This window comes from Ctenopharyngodon idella, chromosome 24 (genome assembly GCF_019924925.1).
Source record: "Ctenopharyngodon idella isolate HZGC_01 chromosome 24, HZGC01, whole genome shotgun sequence".
NCBI classification, from domain to species: domain Eukaryota; kingdom Metazoa; phylum Chordata; class Actinopteri; order Cypriniformes; family Xenocyprididae; genus Ctenopharyngodon; species Ctenopharyngodon idella.
The window spans coordinates 19934071-19961701 of record NC_067243.1 but is presented as its reverse complement, the minus strand read 5'-3'; the positions used below and the strand labels follow the sequence as shown (position 1 = coordinate 19961701).

The following is a 27631-nucleotide window of genomic DNA, read 5'->3' as shown; positions in this document are numbered from 1 at the left end:
TGGCAGAGCTGTAGACTCATCCTGAAGTGATGACTCCTATTGAGCTGATAGTGCACACAAGTCCATTTCGCAAGCTCCAATGAGCAGAGAGCATTAATGTTTGAGTTTGTGGCGGTTTGATGACTTGAGTGGCGATAGAAAGAGAGAGTGCATTTATCCTTCCGACTCAGTCTGAAGCAGAACTGGTGATCAGCTGAGGTTGCACATAGTGTAACACTTTATTGCCCAAGTTTTGACATGATGGATACAGAAACATCTACTGATGCGAAGCAGCTGGTATAAACATTTAGCCTGAAATCCAAACTTCTGTCAAGCTCTGCAGATTTTTGCGAAATTTAGACCTAACATAAAGTGCCCCCTTGCCCCTAGTGTGTTTAAGCAATATAAAAAAAAAAAAAAAAAGAGTAGTATTCTCAGTTTCTCTAACATGTTGTACCGTATTTAAACCCATTCTTAGTAATTCCATAGATTTTTTCTTAGAAAATGTGGAAAAAATATGTGCCAAAGTCAGTATTAGGGATGCACAGATCATGAATTTTCACAGCCGATTCTGATTTTTTTTTAAACAAACAAATCGGCCGATTCCCATTCCCAAACAAACAAACAAAAAAATCTCTAGCCATTTGAAATTAGAGGCATCCACTGCATTTAATCACAATCCAAACAAAGATGCAACACACGTTTTTATTTAAATTCCTGAATTCTCCCCCCATTTGCCATTGGTCAAACAAAAAGATAGTCCCATCCCCAAAAATCACACCACTGGTTGTGCTGTTGTGTCTGGCTGGTTGTGATGCTCAAACAAACAAAGAGATGTTTTGATAGCATCACAGAGCCACAGCGTTGCAAATGTTGTTTAATGTTGACTTCAAAGGAGGGGGATGTATTTCTCGTGGAAGAGTACAAAAATGGCGGGAAACATGTTTTGTAACTCTTACCTTGTCCACTTTGGGCCTCTGGAACTCTCTCTCTGATAATCCGGCAGGCATCGTAAACCGGAGTTGAGGGCTCAAACTGCATTGTCTTGACCACATTGCACTGTCGCACGCAAATCTTCAGCGACAGGGCCACCATCGTGACTGCTGCTCGAATGGGAGCGCCCACTAGCACACCTGTAAAGAAAAAAAATCTTTCAATTTCTCTGTAACTACCAGCACCCATCCATTCTTTGAGGTCCACACAACTACATCAAAACATGCTTTTATCTGGATTAACTGGAACAGAAGTAAATGTGAATGCAAGAGATTTGCAATTCAGTTCAACTCTAGCACTGATTAATGAAATATGCCTGCCACTGAAGATAAGAGAGAAAGATCAGAGCTTTGTGTAGGCTTACAATATGAGCTTCTTACTGTCAAGAGACGTCTGTAATGTAGTTATTAGATTAGTAGAACAGCACTGCCCTTTAAATACTGAGCAGAGGAAAAGATTCTACTGCCAACTGGGTGTTTAGCCTAAGCTCACTCAACCTCTACCAAATATCACATCTATGAAATGTAATCTTTGCAAAAGAGAGAAGCCTTCAGGTTTTAAAAAGCAGGAAAAGTGGTTACAGAGAGACTGAGACCAAGCAGAACATTTGTGAATTATGGTAGTACGGTTGATTTGCTCCTATAGTACCGTTCAAAGACATCAATAGAGAGTAGAGACCCGCAACAAGTCACAAGATCAGACTTATAACCAACATCAGGCTCAGAGCAGAAATGAAATTTGCTGACTCAAAATGAGATCAGATTCTTACCAGAGATTTGACTCGTAAGAGATCAGACTCAGAGCAGAGATCACATCTGCAACAGAGATCAAATTCAGAGCAGAGGTCTGACTTGTAGCTGACATAAGATTTGTACCAGAGATTTGATTTGTATCTGAGATCAGAATTGTATAAGAGATTTGACTCATACCAGAGATCAGACTCGCAATAGAGGTCAGATTCATACCAGAGATGTGACTTATAAAAGATCAGACTCAGATCAGATCCGCAAGAGATCAGATTCAAAGCAGAGATCTGATTTTATACCAGAGATGATTTCATAACAGAGATCAGACTTGTTACTGAGATCAGCATTGTATTAGAGATTTGACTCATAACTGATTAAGCTTTGTATAAGAGATTTGACTCGCAATAGAGATCAGATTCATACCAGAGTTTTGACTTATAACAGATCACACTCAGCAGATATCAAATCTGAAAGAGATTAGATTCAGAGTTCATATGACTTGTAACTGAGATCAGATTTATACCAGAGATTATATTCGTATTGGAGATCAGATTCATACCAGAGATTCGACTTGTAACTGATCAGATTATACCAGAGGTACCAGAGGTTTGATTCATAACAGAGATCAGACTCGTAACTGAGATCAAAATTGTATTATAGATTTGACTCGCAACTGAGATCAGATTTGTATAAGAGATTTGACTCATACCAGAGATCAGACTCGCAATAGAGGTCAGATTCATACCAGAGATTTGACTTGAAACAAATCTGACTCAGAGCAGATATCAGACCTGCAAGAGATCAGATTCAAAGCAGAGATGACTTTATACCAGAGATGATTTGTAACAGAGATCAGACTTGTAACTGAGATCAGAAAAGTAATAGAGATTTGAATCATAACTGACTTAAGCTTTGTATAAGAGTTTTGACTTGCAATAGAGATCAGATTCATACCAGAGATTTAACTTGAAACAGATCAGACTCTTAGCAAATATCAGATCTGTAAGAGATCAGATTCAGAGCAGATATGACTTGTAACTGTGATCATATTTATACCAGAGGTTTGATTCATAACAGAGATCAGACTCGTAACTGAGATCAGAATTATATAAGAGATTTGACTCGTCACTGAGATCAGATTTGTATAAGAGATTTGACTCATACCAGAGATCAGACCTGCAATAGAAATCAGATTCATACTAGAGATTTGACTCATAACAGATCAGTCTCAGATGAGAGACCAGATTCAGAGCAGAGGTTAGATATGTAAAAGATCAGATTCATTCCAGAGATGTGACTTGCAAAAGAGATCAGGCTTATAATAAAAATCAGACTCACAAGCAAGATCAAACATTATGATAGAATCAAATAAAACTGGATTGCAAAACTTGGTTGACTGGGTTAACACTGTAAATGTTAAGTAAATACTAAAAAGACCATCAAAGCAACAATTCTGAACAGCCAGGTCTCTCAATCAGACAGTCCAGCTGACACAATTGAGAGTAAAGTATGAAGTGAGATGTGTCTATCTCACGAGGTCCAGGCATACCTCAACAGAAGACAGAGAGGATTGTGAATGAGCTCCACATTGCCTTCTCACTGAGTCACAAAGCCTACACACACACACACAAAATAATAAGTAGGGAGAATAGCTCTGTATAGTCCTTTCATTCCTAGTAGGGCACACAGGGGACATGCAGAGGTTTTGTGGACCAGATGAGAAGTCCCACAGAGACCACACACACATTTACACTTGAGAACCAAATTAACACTTGCCAAATGCCGCATACGAGTAATAATTAGCTTTAGTGAGGTCAATAAGTCTTGTAAAATATCATATCATTTGACCTTTTTATGAAAATACAAGGTTAGTTCAGGATGAAAAATGTCATTTGGTGTGAGTCCCCAAAAACTTCATGATATTTGTAAAAAAACAAACAAACAACAACAACAACAAAAACCCACACACATACATACATATATATATATACATACATTATATATATATATACACACATATATATATATATATATATATATATATATATATATATATACACACACACACACACACACATTATATATATATATATATATATATATATATATATATATATAAATATTATATATATATATATATATAACCTTGAAAAATATTTACATTTTTTAATAAAAAAATATGATATAAAAAAGAACATATGAAACCAAATGAGCCAAGTAGATTTTTCCTTCTTTTTTCCTTCTTTTATCAAAGACACTCTTGTACATCATTGACTCTTCAGCTGAACTGTACAAACAATTGTCTGACTTTGCTGATATAATGGTGTGCATAATGAAAATGACGGCAACTATGGCTCATATATGACTCTGAGTCCGAGAGATGGAGAAAAAGAAAGACTGTGAGAGGGGAAGCAAAGCAAGGTACCACCTGCCCCCTTAATCTCTCGTCTACAACCTCCCAGAAGCTCAGCACTGAGCACTCACATTTCTCCTTCTGGCCCTGCGTGACAGGGGCTGTAAAATACCTCTAATTTCTTCCCGAACCTCCAGCCAGGCTCAAAGCATTCCACCTCTCATACTGCTCAACCCCTGAACAGCATGTGACTCTCTACATGTACTAATAATTGACTCCTGGGGGACACTGGGAAACCAGGAATCACCACAAATCTGCACTTTTTCACACTTTTGAATGATTGTGATGGAAAATTTGCAGAATGGATTTAAATACGGTAAAATGTGCAAATTTTAAGCCAAATGTCAATAGTACTCTGCTTTCCAAAGCTCACCGCCACATTGCTATGTGGTTGCTATTACTAATGGCTGGAATACACTACAAGACTTTTAAAATCTGAACAAATTTTAAAAGACTTGGCATCATACACAATGGTTACAGAGAAAAACTGGGCATCGTACACTAAGCGACTGAAGATGCGGTCTTGGGTGGGTAGACAAAGACAGTATGGACTCTACAGATTACAACGGGAGTTAAAGGCGAGTCATGTGTTTTATCTGATGAGTCAAATATTGAGGTTACTGTTGGGCATGTTCTGCTCATTTACTTTTGTATTGTATCTTATGGCAACACGTAGATAGATATGTCATAGACTACAATATACAGTATACACCGATCAGGCATAACATTATGACCACCTTCCTAATATTGTGTTGGTCCCCTTTTGCTGTCAAAACAGCCCTGACCCGTCGAGGCATGGACTCTGCTAGACCCCTGAAGGTGTGCTGTGGTATCTGGCACCAAGATGTTAGCAGCAGATCCTTAAAGTCCTGTAAGTTGCGAGGTGGGACCTCCATGGATCGGACTAGTTTGTTCAGCACATCCCACAGATGCTCGATTGGACTGAGATCTGGGGAATTTGGAGGCCAAGTCAACACCTCAAACTCATTGTTGTGCTCCTCAAACCATTCCTGAACCATTTTTGCTTTGTGGCAGGGCACATTATTCTGCTAAAAGAAGCCACAGCCACCAGAGAATAACTTTCCATGAAAGGGCGTACATGGTCTGCAACAATGCTTAGGTAGGTGGTACGTGTCAAAGTAAAAGAAAATGTGATACATCAGACCAGGCCACCTTCTTCCATTGCTCCGTGGTCCAGTTCTGATGCTCACATGCCCACTGTTGCCGCTTTCGTCGGTGGACGGGGTCAGCATGGGCGCCCTGACTGGTCTGCGGCTATGCAGCCCCATATGCAACAAACTGCAATGCACTATGTATTCTGACACCTTTCTATCAGAACCAGCATTAACTTCTTGAGCAATTTGAGCTACAGTAGCTCTTGTGTTGGAACGGACCAGGACACGGGCCAGCCTTCGCTTCCCATGTGCATCAATGAGCCTTGGCCGCCCATGACCCTGCCACCGGTTCACAACTCTTCCTTCCTTGGACAACTTTTGATAGATACTGACCACTGCAGACCGGGAACACCCCACAAGAGCTGCAGTTCTGGAGATGCTCTGACCCAGTAGTCTAGCCATCACAATTTGGCCCTTGTCAAACTCGCTCAAATCCTTACGCTTGCCCATTTTTCCCGCTTCTAACACATTAACTTTAAAGACAAAATGTTCACTTGCTGCTTAATATATCCCACCCACTAACAGGTGCCGTGAAGAAGAGATCTGTCAACTCCGACAGCCCAAAAATCGTTGATTTATCCAGATTGCAAATCAGGGCAAAAAAACTGAGCAAAAGTGGTGTAGTGTATTCCAGCTTAAGCTGTTGCTAGTTGGTTTCTAGGGTGTGTTCTAAGTGATTACTTAGTGGACCATCCCCACATCCCTATGATATTGGACTGCAGATATAGCATGAGTGCCCTATCAGAAGAAATTCATTACTTCAATTCTGCAGACACAGATTCTAAAAAATATCTAGGTCTAACAAGAAGTGTAGATGTTCAGAACTTTAAGAATGATAAACGGCAAAGAGATCTGATTTGCTGTGTGCATTGGAGAAGTAAAAGAAACCCAAACTCTTTCCTTAAACGCCACCCCCGGGATAGATTTAATTATAGAGACTAAAGGTGGAATTGGGGTGGTGGAGGTTTGCCAGAGGAGCTGTAAAAGGGGTGAGGTAAGCAGCTGTTTATATAACTTTAATGTTATGCTAGTTCTATCCAAATCCTTCATTTGGAAATCTCTAGTTTTGATGCAACTTCTACTAGGACTGCAAGATGACAAAGCATATTTGCTGATAATTTCCTTTGATGTTAATTTTGATTTTATCTTTTCTATTCTAGTTTTCTCGCCTTAGTGAATTGACTCTGATCTGTCATTAGATTTAAGCTCCCAGTGGACAAATCTGATTGTTTTTGGTTAAGCATTGTAACCAAAGACAAAACAAAAACAACACAACAACAAAAAAGATAAATTCAATGAAGCTAAATTTTAATAAAATTAATTAAAATTAAATAACATACACCAAAATTAAACCAAAAATAATTTGGTAAATATACTTAGAATATTTTTGAATTAATTTTGCAGTCCTAACTTCTGATTTTTAAAAACATTTCTTGTCTGTGACCCTAGCAGAAAGTTCAACAAGATCAGCTAATTAGCCAGTACTGCCTCAGCAACAGACATGAAATCTGACATGATGCTTTTCTGAGCATCATCTGCTTTTAACGTTGGACTTTAAAGTGCCTCTCGAGGGCATACTCTCTAAACAAAGCCAGAGTCTCTCCACAACAGTGGTCATATTAAGTTATGCTGTTGTATTTTACAAAAAAAACTCAGAAGTTTCCGAATGTAGACAAAAAGATGCACAAAAACATGCTTTGGGGCGCAGTCGTAAAAACTGGCAATTCAATTGGGCCGACGGGAGAAGATGGGGCCATCTGGAAGGGATTGTGGTGTGGTGATTTGCAGTAATAACAAAAGCAAAGAGCAGAGCCCCAGAGGCCACTAGTCCTGAATTCATTAAAAAGTGTGTGATTGGAAGGGAAGTGTACTCTGAGTTAGGGCTGTGCAATTAATCGAAATCTTAATATAATCGCGATGTGCCGATTTCCAAACATGATTTTTCCGCTAGACACCTCAGTGTGCAATCTGAATGTAGCACGCCTAAACAGAGCGGGTTAATCATTGAGACATGGAAGACAACACAGAAACAGTAAAGGTGAATTCAGGGCGGGATAAGGACTTGGCAAAAACAATTAACATCTGTGGTTTGGGAATATTTTGGATACAGGAGAGATGATGTATCATAGAGCCAGGTGATTTGTAAGAATGTCAAACTATCGTTGCGAAAAAACATTCACACAAAACATGCTTTTTTGACACATACAAAAAAATAGCTGAATTTATTAAAATGACCCCGTTCAAAAGTTTGTGAACCACTGATTCTTAATACTGTGTGTGGTTACCTGGATGATCTACGACTGTTTTTTTTTTTTTGTTTTGTGATGGTTGTTCTTGAGTCCCTTGTTTGTCCTGAGCAGTTAAACTGAGCTCTGTTCTTCAGAAAAATCCTCCAGGTCCTGCAGATTCTTCAGTTTTCCAGCATTTTTGCATATCTGAACCCTTTCCAGCAGTGACTGAATGATTTTGAGATCCATCTTTTCACACTGAGGACAATTGAGAGACTCAAACACGACTATTAAAAAAGGTTCAAACATTCACTCATGCTCCAGAAGGAAACACGATGCATTAAGAGCCGGGGGGTGAAAACTTTTGAACATCAGGCTCAAAGCATTCCAAACATTGATCATCTTGTGAATTATATGTAAACATCTTTTATGTAAAATATCTTACTCAGGACAGTACTAAATAAAAAAATAACATGCATTTTGTATGATCTCTCTTAGTTTGTTAAAATTTTTGACATTTTCACAGATTCTGCAAGGGGTTCACAAACTTTCAAGGAGCACTGTATATTATATATATATAAATATATATATATATATATAGGCTGCGAAGGATATATATATATATATATATATATATATATATATAAATTGTGATTAATAATCGGGATTATCATTTTTGAGCAAAATAATCATGATTATCAGTTTAACCATTTTCGTGCAGACCTAGTTTACAGTACCATATACATTTCTTTACATCAAAATGTGTGTATAACTTAAAATTTTGAACAATTAATACTGTTTTTTAAAAAGTGTTGTTTATATTGTTAGTTTACAGTAACATATACATATCTTAATCTTAAGAACTTCCAAGGGGGCCTCAAGAGGACTTAAAATTACTTAAAATAAGACAAAACAAGCAAGTTATATTAAATACAACTGTCTCAAAACAAAACAGGTGTTTTGTGATCTGGCATTTACTCTCAAAAGAATCCAGTCATCACCGAAGCACAATGAATCTTGGGATAGGCTAGGCTGCGAAGGATCCACTTGTTCTATCCTTCGTGACATTGGAAACGAAGGACGCATTTGTAGGCCGCATTAAAAGGAGCCTTCGAATTGGGACAGCCTTTGTCGCGTCGCTGTGATGCATTCGGCCTAAGAATGCAGCTTTTAAAGGACGCAGCCTCAGAATTGGGACGCAGCTAATCAGATTGGAATTGCTAAAACCCAGGTTGTGTCTGGCAAAATCAATCAGCTCTTGCCATTTTTTGTGTACAATACGCATCAAAGTGATTGACTAGTCCATGGCCGGTCCGGGCATATGACGTCTAAGGCTTCGGTTCATCTAGAACTGTTTGGCGATGTCAGCACGTACAAATTTATCTTCTGTTAAGTCTAAACCATTCGATATGTGTTGCTATGACGAGCATTCTGTTTACACACATGACTGACAGTTAGTACTACAGACGTAACAGTTTTTTAATTGTTAAGAACTTCCTTAATGCGTTTAATGGCAGTACTGCCAGATGTCCAAATAACCCTCCCTCTCTGAACATCTAAAAGCAAAGCAGTGAGTCACAAACTTCTCTGACGCTAATGACCACACTGTGTGCGAAAGTGTGTCTATGTGCGCTCCCAAACCATTTTCTCATGCCCCGGTTGGTATGAGAGTCAGGCCCCATAGAGAAACAATCTGGAAGCGTTTGCACTCGGAACCGGAGCAAGAATTCCGAACGCTTTGGAAGATGGACCCAAGAACCTCCAGCTGTGATTTGTAAACATCACCGGCCAGCTGCTAGCAATGAGAGACCGGGATGGTTGCGTTAAACAAGACCTATCTTTGTGAGGCTTACTTTTATTATAAACATTGGCACCGCAACAAAGGAAGGGCAATATCAAAGGTAATATTGACGAAGGTTGAATAAATGGAGGGATGATCACAAGTCTTGTTCTTCTATATCATATTTTTGTCGAATGAAAACACTCCATCCATTTAGGTTTGGTCTGAGCGAACTTTAGTCTGGAAAGACAAACAGGGTATTTTGAGGGAGATGGAGATATGGAGAGACATGAGGGCAATCTACAGCACGCTCCCTCTCAAACACACACAAACACAAGAGCCCCGTATCACGGCGATCATCCGCTTTACCTAGCTGCTCTGGTATGCACTAGACATAGTGCTGCTTTTTAACCGATGACTTTCCAGAGATCACATGCGAATTTCTGACTGAAAGTCTCATTAGATTGTGAAACTGGACATGAGCTCAGAATTTCTTCATTCTTTAAGCATGTAAATAAATACCCTATGATTAAAGGGAAAGTTAATCCAAGCGGTGCCGCGATGGGAAAGTGATGTAATCAGTGTGCGGCTGAACACTGTGTAACACCCGTAACACCGACTATCGCACCTAGCCTACCTTGAATCTCCACAAACCCCATTCAGCATCTCACTCCCTGGCATTCAGATCACTGGGATCATCTGAAGAAACCGAGCCAAAGCGGCTCATTATTGGACTGTATCCCTGTAATATCCTGCACATCTCTCTTCGCTTATTTTTTCCTCTGCTGTCTTGGTTCACTCACGTACAGTACGTGCTCACCTTTTTCGATCCAGCCATATCAGTACATGCTTGTGATTTGTTTCATGTTGTAGCCTTTCCCCTCACTTTTATTGACAGTGATTGGAAAGAAATAACAGGAAAACGATGGGAAGAAATGTGGAACTCGTAGAAGCTATACTTGAACTTACACCAGACACCAGCAATCATGGTTTAACATGTTAGATACTGTAATTTCATAGAAAACTAGGTGGTGGGTTATTTAGACCTGGGCCAGTAAGCGACCACCCATAACACCCTAGCAACCACCTAACAATCGCCTAGTAACTGTCTAGAAATACCACCCACAACATTCAAGCAAATGCCTAGCAACACAGTAACCACCACCCAGAATACCCTCACAACTGCTTAGCAAAGGCCCTAGAAACCCTCTAAAACACCCTAACAAACTGCCTTGAAACCACCAATCACATCTTAGCGACTGCCTAAAAACACCCTAGCAACCACCCATAACACTTTAGTAACCCCCTAGCAGCCCCATACTGTAGCAACTCCTTAAGCCCAAAGTATACTTAATTTTTTTACACGTTCGCAAGTGTACGCGCACAGTCGAACACACAGCCTTGCAAAGTGTACTTCATTTGACTCGTATGCGTACAAGGGTGTTTGATGCATGTGCAGTTTTGAGCAATCTCTTACAACCCATGTAAATATCTTTTTATTTTTTCATGCTAGAGTTGTACAATTGAGGGTACTTTCTAGCCTCTTCGCATAATCTCTCGTCTATGTAGGCCTCCATTGTCGCTGTAGCTTGCATGCGTACTGGTTTATGCAGTTTTTCTTTGGCTACCTTGTGAATCAATGCCCCCAGGGCACGGTTGCCACCTTGTGGACAAACCAATTATTGGAAAAAAATTAAATGCGCATGTGTGACCTTACAAAAATCTGGCGGTGCGCATACAGTATGCGCATACTCTTCTGATGATGAAATTCGCGTCACGCGCACTGTACGCTGTCCTTCATAAAGTGACGTATACTTTAAGCTTTAGCAACTACCAGAACACTCTGGTCTGTCGAAACACTCCAGTAACCGCATAGCAATGCCTTAAAGAACACCATAGCAACAGGTTAGCATCCATCCAGAACACTCTAGCAACCACCTAATAGAGGTCTGCGCGGGACTGTTTTTTCGTCCCGCTCCCGCATGGTTCTATTCCGCACACACCCGCTTCCGCCTAAAATTCACTCTGTGTTCACCCGCTATCCGCATATAGTGATTTTCTTCCCGACCCGACGGGTCCCGCTAAATTTAGATTGTTTCCAGAATCTCGCATTTAAACTTCCCCTAAAGAAAGCGAGTGATTGGGGATAACAAATATAAAATGTTGCATAGCATATACAAGATTTTTATTTGTTATTTGTCTTATGATGCTGTCAACAACCTAAAAAATGTCAGATAAAAAAATGTCACAAAGAATAATAGACTTAATATCACAGAGAAAAATAGGCTAAATTAAATAGCCTACAACATGTCCCTCAAAACTATAGGCTAAGCCAAAAATACATATAAACGAAAACTGTTGGCTTACTAGCTATACTGCAAAATGAAATCTTTTTTAACATCCACGCAAGAACAGAATGACGCTGACTGACGACTGTTTCAGAACGTCTCTCCTTCAAAATCCGATCACAAAGGCTGAATGTTCTCTGAAGGTGCACTCGCGCACACCTCTAATGCAAAGAACGTATCTTGCCAGTTTTCTCAGGACAGGGAACTGGGGACTGCGTGAACGCCACCACTGCAGAAAGTTTTGTTCACTTCAAGTTCAAGCACAGATGCTCTGATGTCAAAGCATCTCGGGAGCGACCGGGTTATTGTCAGACCGCCCACTCTCGCCTAATGTACACTATAGTTACCGACCGCAATCCGCCTTTTATTCACAATTTAATCCCACGCAGCAAGCAATCTTATCGGGAGCCGCGGGAATGCAGACCTCTACCACCTAACTGCAACGCAATGTCCCTGGCAATCACTCAAAACTGTTGCAACCACACCTGGCAACCACACAAAAAACACTGTTCTCATTGGACACTACAGCTGTTTACCATTCTTAAGGTAAACGATTACTGATGTTAACAGTTCATGTGTTTAGATCCCAACCACCCACAACCCCAAACTGCAAATGATGACATCCATATTAACAATCTCAGAGTCATCAGACTGGGAGTAATTGAAAAACCATAAATCAGATGACTTTAAAAACAGCTTGGTTCTCCATAAACACATTAATCAGCCTTCATAAATACAGGAGCCATAAAGAGCCTTGTCTGATTTATCCTGTACCCCAGAATCATTGCCATTGCTTCATTGCGATTCCTGTATTGTGGGTTGCTGCAGGAACAGAAGAGAGTCCTATTTATCTTATGCGTGCATGTCTTGTATGCATTAAGCATGAAATTTAAGTGCATTGCGATTAGAGCAGAAATATGAGACAGGATGTACCATATGCATACAATACTCTGCCTTGCAGAGACTAGAAAACAAAGAGCTTCTTTTGTGGATTGATAGTATCAAGGCATCTGTATAGGATTCCTGTTCGTAATCTATAAAGCAAAAAAACTATTTTAATTTGCAAAAATTGGGTTATCATTTTATCATCCTTATTCAACAATGAGTAGAATGACTTGTGAATGTGTATCTTCACAAGTGTATCATGCTTAACGTGGTTTATCCAAGTAGAAAATTACAGGCTGCCTCGATATGAATCCCACTCAACTGGATTTAAAATAACAGCATCACCCCAAAAGGTTTTACAGCGATGGACAACTGTCCAAACAATCTCTATTGCCATTTGGATAAGGTTCATCAATTGACATTACTCTGGGAAGGGCAGAAGGGCATCAAGAACCATCTCGAACAGTGTAAAGCCTGAGCTTCATTACTATAGAAACCACAATTTTTGCATTTCTTAATTTACACCAAGAACAAATTCATTCACATTGTGTGGTAAACAGTTTTACAAACTGCATTAGTTTTGAGTTCTGTGGGTCTTTAGTCTAGCTTGGGTCTTCACTGCAACACTGCAATAAAGCATCTTCACACCCTTTTTTCCTCACAATGACTAGCAATCCACATTCTTATCAACCTATCATTTCCGGTCCAACCTACACCTAAAATCAGAGGGCAATGGTAGGTTGATATTGAGGTTAGGCATAGTGTGGGATAGGGTTGATTGAGTCCATGTCCAACTTGGCTACATAACATAACCCTATCCTTAATCTTTTTAACACAAAAAAATAACCAACTTCACCATCGATAAACAGCCAAACTTTTTACCTGGTAACTCTAGTCTTTCAGTAGTAGAAGAGGAAGGTTAATCAGGTAATTTTAAGATATTTTGGCACATCTGGCTACAGCACTGAGACACCATGGGACAAGGAGGGACATAGACAAGTCCATAAGGACTTCTACAGATGTACCAAATTAATACACGCTCCAGCTAAACCAGGACAGAGTGACAAAGCCTGATGATCCCAAACATGATGCAACTGATTGTTTGATCATTCAGTCAGGCTTTTTGAGCAAATGAACACATTTATTTGGTTTTGAAGCCTGCAATTTGTATGGAAAGGACATTCGGCTGAGTAGATAGTGTGGAAAATCCTTGCTCCAGTTCTGAATGCAAATGACAATGGCACGTTGACCCGGAGACAAAGATAATTGTCAAATCTGTTCAAGACATTGGCTTCTTAGTTACATCAGAGCGCACCGGGAACCTGAGCGGATTTTTTAGTCTTCTGATAAAACGGCAGACACCGTTGTGCTGTAATTGGGTCAATCGTATTTTAGGAGAGGTTGGCGGTCTTGCCGGAGGAGAATCAAAGAATATTGCAGACGAAGCACGTGAAGTGGACACAAGATGAGATTCGGTGTTGTGCCGCCTATCAGCAAATTGTCTCAGATCATTTTACAACCTGGCTGGAAATATTAGGTCATACCAGTCTGAGGTGATCAATAAACATGGTAGCTGATTGAAAGTGTTCCACCATTTTAGCCAAGGTGCCCTTAACAGGTTGACCTACTTTGATGAAAAAACAGGAGTTGAATGCTGGTGTGCTGGTATCACCATGAGGCTTCTTAGCTAGTTCAAACAGCAAGACTTCCTTGGTGAACAAGCTTCACCTTAAAGGGCGCAGCTCGCACACCCACTGCAGCTCCGGTGGATCTGTGGATGAATGCAAACCATTTCTCCATCTCCGTGAGTAAACTAAACATGTCATGAATATACAGTTGACAGTAGCTCTCACATTATATGATGTGACAGACAACTAGTTGTCCAGTGTGGTTCTGTTAATTTTGCGCGGGTTGTGCAGGTGTCAGTTTTGTTAGAACGGGGTTATCACGCTCGTAAAAAACAAAACAAAATGCTGAATGAACGCAACCATATGAAGCGGCAGAAGAACATAAAGTGCGTAATCGACGTAATTGCCTACGTCAACATGTCGTTCCAGCCCTACTAGGCAGCATCACAGCTAAGCTGGTAACACCTATCAGCACAAAACCAGCCAAGACCAGAATGGAAATGCAGGAAAGATGGTCTACCAGGTCTTTGCACCACCGACTTGAAGTCAATCATTCACACCAGCTTGGACCAACAATTAGAGCAATTTAATGTAGTAGTTGTAGTAGCCAGGGTTGTGCAAAACATGCTTAAACTACAGAACTACTGGTCTTAACTGGAAGCCCCATATAATTATGCTGGTTTCAGGTTTACCTGACCCTAATCAGATGAATTTCCCAATCGGATGTGAGTCATTTGCATAAAAGGCATTCTTAAGTTCATAAAGAGGTCACAAACCACTATGTTTGTCTCTCTAAATGCATCTGGTTGTAGCAACAGCACTTTTCTAAGAGCATGCTAATTGCATCACCACTGCTATAAATATCTAAAAATATATTTTAAAAATCTAGATACGTAAAAAAGAAAAAAAGTCTAGATAGCTAGTCAGCCTCACTATTGTATTGTAAACTGCCATTTCCAGAGTAAGGCATACTAATAGTTTACAGTGATGTTGCTAAAAGTGCTAATTAAAGCTGAATAACATAGAAAGCAAGAGTGAGAGAGAAAAAAAAAGAGGAAAAGATGATTAGAGAGTGTTAATGGCATTGCTGTTATAAAGAACCTCTCTCAGTTGTGCCGGTTCAGCTTTTATTCATCTATATAAGTGCTAATCTGGTCCTATGCTAGCTGACAGAAATGATGAATCCTTGTCTCTGGGAAAAAGCAAAAAAGAGGCTCTTCAGACGCTAAAAATACCCCCACAATGTAGAACAACCACCATCATCTCTCTCTCTCTCTCTCTCTCTCTCTCTCTCTTTTTCCAATCCCCACCGAAATTCCCCCTCAACCATGTCAATTTGGCCTCTTTCAAACTCACTGGATCTCACAAACTAATCAGTGTGTTAACAATATAATGTGTTTTCAACAATTTCAAGAGCTGTTCTCATCTTCAGAGGTTCCTGTGTTATTTAGTCTGATTTACATTGATTCCTTGTGATCAAGTTAAAAGTCTACAGAGACATAATTTTCCTAACAAGCATGGGGGCAGAGTATCAAACAGTCAGGCGGGGTCGGAAAACAACACCCAAATACAGATGCTCACGACTCATAAGCATCACAAACAGAAGCGCACTCACACACCATCTACTAGTTTATCATTTTGCAGATACTTTTATCAGTGAGTTATAGTGTACTACAAGCACAAGGTCCGATTGTTCTTACATAAAGAGTTGTTCATTCAAAAATAAAAACGGTCATCATTTACTCATTCTCATGTTATTCCAAACCTGTATGACGACGACTTCTGTGGAACACAAAAGAAGTGTTTTTGTCCATACCATGTTGATACCATGTTGTACCAAATCAATGACATCCAAAACAACATTGGACACAATAAACTTTCACTATATGGAAACACTTGAGACACTTTTTCAAAGTATCTTCTTTTGTGGGCACGTTTAGAATGACGTTTAAGCTCTGGGTATATTCAGTTTGTTTTACGTGTACGCTAGTGTACGCACACAGTCGAACACACAGCCTTGCAAAGTATACTTCATTCGACTTGTACGCATACACATGCGTTCGATGTATGCACAGTTTTGAGTAATCTCTCGCCACGAGTTACAACCCATGTAAACATCTTTGTATTCTTTTATGCTAGAGTTGTACAAATGAGGGTACTTTCTAATCTCTTTGCACAATCTATTCTATGTAGGCCTCCACTGTTGCTGTAGCTTGCATGTGTTCCTGTCTGTTCTGTTTATGTAGTTTTTATTTGACTACCTTGTAAACCTATGCCCCCAGGGTACGATTGCCACCTTGTGGATAAACTAATTACTGTAAAAAAAAAAAAAAAAATTATATATATATATATATATATATATATATATATATATATATAAAAATGTGCATGTGCGACCTGCGTGCACAAACTAAAAAAAAAAAATCCGGAGGTGATCTTCTGATGATGAAATTTGCGTAAAAGGTGAAGTATACTTTGGGCTTTAGATGACATTTTTTATTTTGAGTGTATTATCCCTTTAACATGCATCTTGCATTGCTATGGTGGTAACAAAACTCCGTAATTAAGGGGGCAATAGAGTTACCTTTAAATGTTGGTGCCCAAGTATTCAGGTCTTTAGCTATAAATAATTGGACATTTTATCAAACAAGTTCAGAAAGCTTCTCTTCAATCTGCACTGACAGAATTAAAAAAAAAGTAAAAAAAAAAAAATAGTATCGAGTTTTAATATCAGATATTTTTATTATTTAAGTATAATATATTATTTAAATATAAATAAAAAAAAATTATTTCATTTGTTTACATTTCAGTCTTGACTTAGAAATGAGCATACAATCTGCAATAAACCTGAATGAATACATCACATAGAATATCTGTCAAAAAGATTGTTTTTAAAAGATTGTTTTAATTTATTTGTGCACAGCCCAATTAATATTCACAAGCTAGGCCTTTGCCATGTCCACTTTGCAGCATTTTTAAAGTGACATCCATGCCAAAAGCAGCTTCCTGCCCTTCAAAGTAAAACTTCCAGTTAATTAGCGTTAGGTTGTGATCCAAGGACATACTGTGGGAGAAGACTGAGTGAGAGCCCATGAGAGGATTCATTAAGACTAAGAATACATAATACATTCAGAATCCCTCCTTATCTTATTACAGAGACAGGAACGAGACACAGAGAGAATAAGTGTGAGAGAGGAAGAGAGCATATCATCTCCACCCTAACAGCTGCATACTCATACACCCACCCGCTTGGGTTGTCATGGCCACAGTGTCTGTAGTGCTTAACCACACCTCACAGGGTAGGAGTCCTACTAACTCTAAAGAAACAACCAAAAAAAACATCAGCTCCCCAATACTAGTCTCTGCATTACAATTCACTCCCTAACAGCCTGGATTCAGGAGTCAAACTGCTCTCTATGGTTTAACAGTACACAAAAAGCCATTCTGACTCAGTGGCTACAAAAAAAAAATAGCCATTAACAAACGTTTCTGTGATGTTTCTATTGTGAGACTGGACTGGCTATGTGCGGTTTACTTAATCGGTAGCAATCACTACTTAACTGCTGTTAATTCTTGACAAACAGTGTATGCTACAATCATGCTTATTTTTGTGAGTCGCAAAAAACAACAACAACAAAAAACAGTAGGGTGGCAAAGTAACACTCACCACTAGACAAATAAAGGTGTTTTTGCACAGTTTTGAGCCTTATCAACCAGACGCTGTGGTGGGTGACCTGTCTCAGACCTGTCTGTAAAGTGTGAATACAAAGAGAATTGGGGGAATTGGATCTGATCGCTTCTTGGATGGCAAATTTATCTCAAGCAGGTGTTCCCAAATTTTTGTCAGCCCAAACAATTTAGACATAAAATATTTGCTTGAAGTACCCCCTGAGATTTTAAGTTAAAATGTCATTATTTTAACAACACAAGTTCACAGTTCTCTGATGTCAGTTAATGGTCACATGACATGCAAGTAAACAGATAAAATGTTTAATCTTTCTTTTGTTTAGTTAAAACAAAAATATTTATATATAGGACTACACAACTTGCCCTCCAAAACTTGTGATTATTTGGTCATATGTTGCAATTTGAACTGCAATATGATAAACATTTCACTTTGTACCTGGATTGTAAAGTGGACTCAACCCTCTTTTTAGTTGTGTCTCAGTCCGCATTCATTCATACTGGTGTTTTAGGAAGACAATCAAATCATCAACAACCACAACAATAATAATAATAATAATAATAATAATAATGTTTTAACTTTAATCGTAAAAAAAAATAAGACAGAAATAGATTACTGTTGTTACCAAATGCACGTTACACTCGCAGCACATGCAGAGATAAAGTCTGCTGCATTTACTGTGAGCTAAGCCACTTTGAGATGCTGAAAACCCTACCTCTTGAGCTGCTTGCATGAAAACAGTGCCTTCCTAAACTCTGAAACAACAGACTATACACTTAATTAAATCGCAGTTATTGATTAGATAATTGCACAAAGCTATATCTATATTTCAGTTTTATTTTGTTATTAATTGTGCAGCCCCATTTATTTATTTTAATGTTACATTTGATTTAATTAAATATTGGCTTTTCATCAACCCTGAAGGATGAAAAGGCAAGTAATGAAGGACTTATGGGTACATTTAAATGATTATTTAAAATCAAGAGGTTTTAGATTGAAGTCCACCCAAACTGAGGGTTCATGGTGAAGGAGACAGCCAGACCTCCCGTCTCAGTGGTGGAGAACTGCAGTGCATTCTGTGATGTGGGGCGGGCAGCTGGCATTATCAATTAACCTCACAGGAAGCTTTTCTACAACTGAACGCCACAGACTTCTCGTCAGGCCGCTGTCGGAGGGAATGTCAGTCAGCGGGAAGATGGAGAGAGGAGGGGTAGCAGGTTTGCTGATCTCCAGTAACCTTCCAGCGGCTCCCTCAAGAGCAAAACATAAAAACACACTGCCAGGAATGTAATCAAATCAGGCAGAAACACTGGCCTGTTGTTCCAAGCTATTTCTGTCCTCTCTCCTTCTCACTCTCACTCATGAAGAAAAAAAACAAAAGACTCAATTACAAACACTCCGCCCCTCTTTCCCTCCCTCACTCCTCTCCCTCTAGTCCTGACCATTTAGATACAGTATCGCAAATGTAAACATGCCAGAGACCGTAAAGTAACTGCGAATGTCAATGGAAAGCAAGCGTACAGTGACAGTAATGAAGGGTATAGACATAGTATAACCAAAGTCCCTTTAAGACAAGTCATTTCACTCAGCGGCCATCTTTAAAACGCCTATCTCTTTAAATAGGGAAACATAAATTCTCCAAAACTGTTTGCCAAGCTTATGATTCAATTTCATATTTGAAATTTACCAATGAAATCTGACAACAACTATCTCATCAAACAAAACTCAAGTACCTTGAAAACAAAACCTCATCAAAAAAGTTAACTCAAATACTTCAAAAACTTCAGCAAACAAAACTTTAAAAACCTCATAAAAATGACACAAATACCTTTAAAAAACTCAGCAAATGAAACTCATATACCTCAAAACCCTCAGCAAACAAATCTCAAGTGCCTCAAAAACCTCATAAAATAGATAAAGCAAATACCTCAAAAACCTCAGCAAACGAAACTCACGTATCTCAAAAACATCAGCAAACAAAACTCAAATACCTCAAAAACCTTAGCAAACAAAACTCAAATACATCAAAAGACCTCAAATAAATCTCAAGTGCCTCAAAAACCTCATAAAAGATAAAGCAAATACCTCAGCAAACGAAACTCAAATACCTCAAAAACCTCATACAAATGACTCAAATACCTTAAAAAACTCAGCAAATAAAACTCAAATACCTCAAAACCCTCAGAAAACAAAACACATGTATCTCAAAAATATCAGCAAACAAAACTCAAATACCTCAAAAACCTTAGCAAACAAAACTCAAATACATCAAAACCTCAAACAAATCTCAAGTGCCTCAAAAACCTCATATAAAAGATAAAGCAAATACCTCAAAAACCTCAGCAAACGAAACTCAAATACCTCAAAAAAACCTCATACAAATGACTCAAATACCTTAAACTCAGCAAATAAAACTCAAATACCTCAAAACCCTCAGCAAACAAAACTCATGTATCTCAAAAACATCAGCAAACAAAACTCAAATACCTCAAAAACCCCAGCAAACAAAACTCAAGTGCCTCAGAAACGAAAAGAAAACTCAAATACCTCAAAATCCTCAGCAAACAAAGTGCAAATGTGTGTAGAAACTGTAACCATTTCTTTAAAATATTTGCAGACTATTTTACAGACATAAAAATATTCTACACACAGATATCTAGTTTACATGGCACCATGTCCTTCAAATTAAACCAAAGATTTGATGCCAATTATGTGGCAAATCCACCGATTATTCATCCTCAAAAGTGGTAATTTTATCCACCTGGTCAACATAAGGGGTTTAAGGGACAGATGTCCCATAGAATATACCCTAGAATACAACCCTGTGATTTATGAGGTATGGGAATAGGTATTTTCACACATATTAAATGTAAAAGGGATTTATTTTTTATTAGGGCAGAATGCAGAAATCATGTACACATGTTCAAAAAAAGACATTAAGAATTTCACATCTCTCGTTTCACCGTAACAGTTTCCAGACAAATCTAACACTCTACACTCGCCAGCTCATAACAACAGCGACATGTTCTGCACCTTCAAAGGAGACGCAGAGAACATCTCGCATTTCCAAAAGACAGGGTTGCAGAACTGCAAGACGGGTGCCAAAGCCACTAAAATGGCCCTCAAGAGTGTTTTTGACAGAGTAGAACACATAATGCAGGTCTCAGGTCCGTTTAGAACAATCGTACATGAGAAGACTAAAAACACCACGGGGCGACAGGATATTACAAGTTTATCAGGCCTCTGATCAGTTTAGAAAGAAAGAGCCAATAAAATGTCATCAGAACATGAGCTGACTAAATCGAGTCAGCTAGCCTAGCCTCTAACCCATTAGCAGTGAGCCGCACGCGAATGGCCCTGTGCAACATAAATCCCACGCTACTTGCCAAGGACAGTAAATCACAACACTGCAATCTTCCAACCAGGGAACCAGGGTCAGTGACAAATAAAGACTGTCCATGATAAAGAAAACAAAACAAAACAAAAACCTTTAAAAATTGTGTTTAAAACAAATGTGCCAAGTTCTTAGAAATTAATTCTTTGTATTCATGTTGGTTTCATTTGGTTTTGAGAAACTTTTATACCATTTTCAACAAAAGATCTAATGACCCTAAAAATGTCATGTGTAACCATCAAGTGAAAAGTAACATATTCCTTACACTCAAGAATACATATATTAGTTGTTGTCAAATCGAATAATCACGATTAATCGCATCTAACATAAAAGTCTGCATATAGAACTCAACAGGAGATATATACACACAATATACTGTATTTGTATTGTATTTATATATAAATTATATTTACAAATTTTATGTTGAATATTTAATCACTGTTAATCGATTTGACAGCACTAGAATGTGTATATATATATATATACTTACATATCTTACATTTTTAATCATAACTTTTTAATCATACTTTAATCATAATCATACTTTTATCTTAATTCTTTTTTTATCATAAATCATTAATTCATTAATAATTGCGTATTTTAGGAAGTTATACCACAAGTCATTTTACAACCTAAAATAACATTGCCTTGTCATAAAATTATCAAATTATCTGAAATTATCTGAAAGACTTAATGACCCTGACACACAGTAAACAAAACATTATATGGTAAAAATATCAAAACAATAATATAATGTAATGTAATATAATAATTAAAATATATAATAAGAAAAGATTTTGCCTAACTACTGTAATTTTTTTTTAAGAATTAAATTTTTTTTATCAGGCTTCTTCATTATAATATCAGAACAGATGTACCAGTACCACTCTGATATTTGTTTTTATTTTATGCCCCTCAAAAATATTACAATTATTTGAATTTAGAGATTTCAGTCACCACAGAACAGGTGTATTCAAGTTACTGTATGTGTGAATTGAATTAATATATTTTTGAATACATTACTGCATTCAAAAAGAATCTTCACGTAATTGACCCACCATCCACATGGGCAATGGACAGAGAGGGAGAGAGAAAAAGCGATCAAGACTTTGACAGTGACTGACTAGAGTAGGTCTTGAAAGCGAAGAACAAGAGATGTTTGGAAACATGATCGTGGTTAAACATGAGGAACAGCTAAAGGGACGCTTTGAGATTGAGTCAAGCCACTCAAGCGAGGAGTTTATGTGAGTTAGCATAAAAAAATGGTGCAGCTCGATGGATCTGACAGGTTTAGATAAACTAGATTGTGTGTACCACAGTTTTCAATCGTAAGTCCGAGTGAGAGAAACAGCTTGTGGCAGCCAAAGATTGAGTGTATTGTCTACACCATGACGTTGTGTATTTCATGGCTCTGGGAAAGAGAAATATAGAGAGTGTTGTTGATCAAAGCCAGGAGAGTGGGAAGTGACTGCGGTTACATGTTGCTGGATGTACATTTGCACCCGACGGCCACTGTTGCCATGACAGCACCCCTACCTGTCTATATACATGCAAGGCTTGTAGAGCACAAGTGTGTTAACTTTATCCCAAAAGTCATCTCAACTAGTTCACACAATATCGCAACATATACACACACACTAGAGCTGCACAATTCTGGATAAAATGAGAATCACGATTTTTTGGTTTCAAATAGAGATCACGATTCTCCCACGATTCTGAATATACAACCAAACAAAAAAACATGTAATTTACTAGAGGTTCTGACAAAATATAAATTGCTGACTCTAATTGCTGGAAAATGTTTAAATTAATTATTTGAAAAAATGATTTTGAATGAATTCAATGAATCTTTTGAATGAACGATTCAATGACAAATACAGTCAGTTGTAGCCACCTAGTGGAATTAGATGTAATTGATACAACCGTTATTTGACGTGCCAAATTCGTTTCAAAAGGTAGTTTGCTCTATTTTGATCGCTATCAAATCTTTAATAGACGCGGGAGAATCGTTGTCATTAATAAAGTAGGATCGCGTGGGTGCTTGAATCAAGATCGCGATCTTTTTACGATTAATCGTGCAGCTCTAACACACACAATCTCCGAACTATTTTTGTCTTACTTTTTGCTCGGACACTAAAACAGAAACTTGTCAATCTTTCATGCTTTAAATCTGCAACAAAAAACTTAGATTGCACACTAATAATAATAATAATAATAATAATAATAATAATAATACATTTTAAGAAATTGTTGTTAAATTGTATGTTTCCTGATTTCAATTAATTAGACATGTTTTTGATAACTAAAATGTAATGTAACCATTAAAAATGGAAAATAGAAAAAAACAAATCAAACGGATTTAATAGGATCCTATATATATTATATAATATAATATAATATAATATAATATAATAATATAATATAATAATGTAAAGTAACGTAACATGACGTAACATAACGTAACGTGACATAACGTAAAATGGTGCAACATGACGTAACATGATGTAACAATGTAACATAACATGACGTGACGTAACAAAGTAACATGACATAACGTGACGTAACGTGACGTAACGTGATGTAACATAACGTAATGTAACAACGTAAAATGGCGCAACATAATGTAACAATGTAACATGACGTAACCATGTAACGTGATGTAAAATGTAACGTGAAGTAACATGAGGTAACGTGATGTAACGTAACATGACGTAACATTATATTACATTTAAATAAATAATAACTTGAAAAGATTATTCCAAACTAACATTTCACACATTTTGTTCTACATTTTTGAGAGCGTCTGAGACAGAGAATATTGATAAAATGTTGTAATTCTTTGAATGATATTTCACAAGTGTCCAAAAAAAGTCCTTTTTGTAGTGTAAACTTGGCTTAACTAACACTTCTTGGTCCACTTGAGGTGTTCTCGACACTAGCCTCTCTGCAGAGAGCTACTGTGGAGAGTCTGGTGGGGAGGTGAAATAAGTGATCGCATCAGACTGCTTGTAAAAAATTGAAAGAGCAATGGGAGAAAGCCATCTGTCAGCTAGCGGCATTGAAGATGGCTGGAACTGGAGAAAGGACTTGATGGGGGGATGCTTCTCTCTCTCTTTTTTAGTTTTTTATTGATAGGACAGCAGATTGAGACAGGCAAAGAGGGATGATTCCCATAGACACCTGGACATGGAAAAAAGGTGGAAATCTGCATGCAAATAAAATGTGTTCTCACTTTCAACTGCTTTTTCCAGCAAATTTCTTAACATGTGTAAATATTTCTATGAACCTAAAAAGATTTAACAACTGAGACATACAAACCCGATTCCAAAAAAGTTGGGACACTGTACAAATTGTGAATAAAAAAGGAATGCAATAATTTACAAATCTCATAAACTTATATTTTATTCACAATAGAATATAGATAACATATCAAATGTTGAAAGTGAGACATTTTCAAATGTCATGCCAAATATTGGCTCATTTTGGATTTCATGAGAGCTACACATTCCAAAAAAGTTGGGACAGGTAGCAATAAGAGGCCGGAAAAGTTAAATGTACATATAAGGAACAGCTGGAGGACCAATTTGCAACTTATTAGGTCAACTGGCAACATGATTGGGTATAAAAAGAGCCTCTCAGAGTGGCAGTGTCTCTCAGAAGTCAAGATGGGCAGAGGATCACCGATTACCCCAATGCTGCGGCGAAAAATAGTGGAGCAATATCAGAAAGGAGTTTCTCAGAGAAAAATTGCAAAGAGTTTGAAGTTATCATCATCTACAGTGCATAATATCATCCAAAGATTCAGAGAATCTGGAACAATCTCTGTGCGTAAGGGTCAAGGCCGGAAAACCATACTGGATGCCCGTGATCTTCGGGCCCTTAGATGGCACTGAATCACATACAGGAATGCTACTGTAATGGAAATCACAACATGGGCTCAGGAATACTTCCAGAAAACATTGTCGGTGAACACAATCCACCGTGCCATTCGCCGTTGCCGGCTAAAACTCTATAGGTCAAAAAAGAAGCCATATCTAAACATGATCCAGAAGCGCAGGCGTTTTTTCTCTGGGCCAAGGCTCATTTAAAATGGACTGTGGCAAAGTGGAAAACTGTTCTGTGGTCAGACGAATCAAAATTTGAAGTTCTTTTTGGAAAACTGGGACGCCATGTCATCCGGACTAAAGAGGACAAGGACAACCCAAGTTGTTATCAGCGCTCAGTTCAGAAGCCTGCATCTCTGATGGTATAGGGTTGCATGAGTGCGTGTGGCATGGGCAGCTTACACATCTGGAAAGGCACCATCAATGCTGAAAGGTATATCCAAGTTCTAGAACAACATATGCTCCCATCCAGACGTCGTCTCTTTCAGGGAAGACCTTGCATTTTCCAACATGACAATGCCAGACCACATACTGCATCAATTAAAACATCATGGCTGCATAGAAGGAGGATCCGGGTACTGAAATGGCCAGCCTGCAGTCCAGATCTTTCACCCATAGAAAACATTTGGCGCATCATAAAGAGGAAGATGCGACAAAGAAGACCTAAGACAGTTGAGCAACTAGAAGCCTGTATTAGACAAGAATGGGACAACATTCCTATTCCTAAACTTGAGCAACTTGTCTCCTCAGTCCCCAGACGTTTGCAGACTGTTATAAAAAGAAGAGGGGATGCCACACAGTGGTAAACATGGCCTTGTCCCAACTTTTTTGAGATGTGTTGATGCCATGAAATTTAAAATCAACTTATTTTTCCCTTAAAATGATAAATTTTCTCAGTTTAAACATTTGATATGTCATCTATGTTGTATTCTGAATAAAATATTGAAATTTGAAACTTCCACATCATTGCATTCCTTTTTTATTTACAATTTGTACAGTGTCCCAACTTTTTTGGAATCGGGTTTGTAAACTAAAAACAAGTTTCACAGACATTTGACAAACAGAAATGGAATAATGAGTCCCTGAACAGAGTGGGGGTCAATGTCAAAAGTACCAGAAGTTATTTTTGCCTTAAGGTTATATCAAAATTTTTGATACCATTGAAATTTCATAATTCTCGTCACCAATTTCAATATCACAAAAAAACTAATACTAGCCTAAGTAAAAAAAAAAAAAAAAAAAAAAAACCTCTCAAGCTTACTGAAGACAAGTAAACAGTAACTAATTACAAGCAATAGGACAAAACTACAATAGAACAAAGACACAAATGAAATATACTGAAAAACTTCAAGCGCTAGAAATAAATAATACATAAATTGTGTTAAGTAATTAAATGTACAAAAAAGACTGCATAGTCTTCACAGTGTAAATTAAATATTAATGTATTCTTATTAGAGTTACAAAAGTGATTCAGTCAAGAGCAGTGATTGATTTTCTCTTGTCTTTTGTTGTTTGATTAACATTAATGACACAGACAGCAACAGGTTTATTAGGCTGCTGTCACTTTAAGATCAAATGCATGGATCCAATATACTGTTATACATGCGGTTTCTACAACTGTTTACATTCATTGAAGACATAAATGACTGTGTTTACGAGGATACTCGCGAAGACAGGCATTTTGACATGTAAGTATGTGTATTTGACTGTTCAAGCCCCATAAGGCGGCAAAAAAAGAAAACTCACTTCACTACTCACACGCTCTATGAGCAGTGGCTTTAAGTGCGTCTCTCAGACAGCGCTCAGAAACCATCTCAGACAATGCCGCATATACCAAGGTGAGATCTTGTTGGCTGCATATTGCGCTTCAGAGGTTTAATATCACTTGTTTTTAAACATCAATGTTTAAAAACACATGCAAATGATAATCTTTTGTGACGGCACAGCATGAGTGTGTAACTGCGATAGAGATGATAGTCCAAAATCTCTACTTGTTGACAAATTTCTACCGGTTAATCGTGTCCACTGGTATATCGCCCACCCCTAACGAACATTGCAGTTTATTGCTTTGTTCACATCTGCAGTCCTCATGCCTCCTGCAGCAGGACTATAGCATGTTCATACAGGTGATCAGAGACTCTGGGCATCTTTTCAAATACAGAGTCAGTAGAAAGGTCTATCATAAAATGAAAAATGGTCATTACTTTATACAACCCGAATTCCGGAAATGTTGGGATGTTTTTTAAATTTGAATAAAATGAAAACTAGAAGACTTTCAAATCAAATGAGCCAATATTTTATTCAGAATAGAACATAGATAACATAAATGTTTAAACTGAGAAATTTTACAATTTTATACACAAAATGAGCTCATTTCAAATTTGATGCCTGCTACAGGTCTCAAAATAGTTGGGACGGGGGTATGTTTACCATGGTGTAGCATCTTCTCTTCTTTTCAAAACAGTTTGAAGACGTCTGGGCATCGAGGTTATG

The 27631-nt window shown here is 38.0% G+C and overlaps 1 protein-coding gene across 2 annotated transcripts in view; it reads right to left on the bottom strand.

Annotated features, from left to right (window-relative positions):
* Positions 1–27631, bottom strand: part of tln2b (talin 2b) — a 169127-nt gene that overhangs the window by 89703 nt on the left and 51793 nt on the right. For both annotated transcript variants that reach the window (XM_051884143.1, XM_051884144.1), the window contains exon 2: positions 939–1112. In XM_051884143.1, coding sequence (XP_051740103.1) covers positions 939–1074 — 136 coding nt within the window. In that variant the 5' untranslated portion in view covers positions 1075–1112. The remainder of the gene's footprint in view (positions 1–938; positions 1113–27631) is intronic.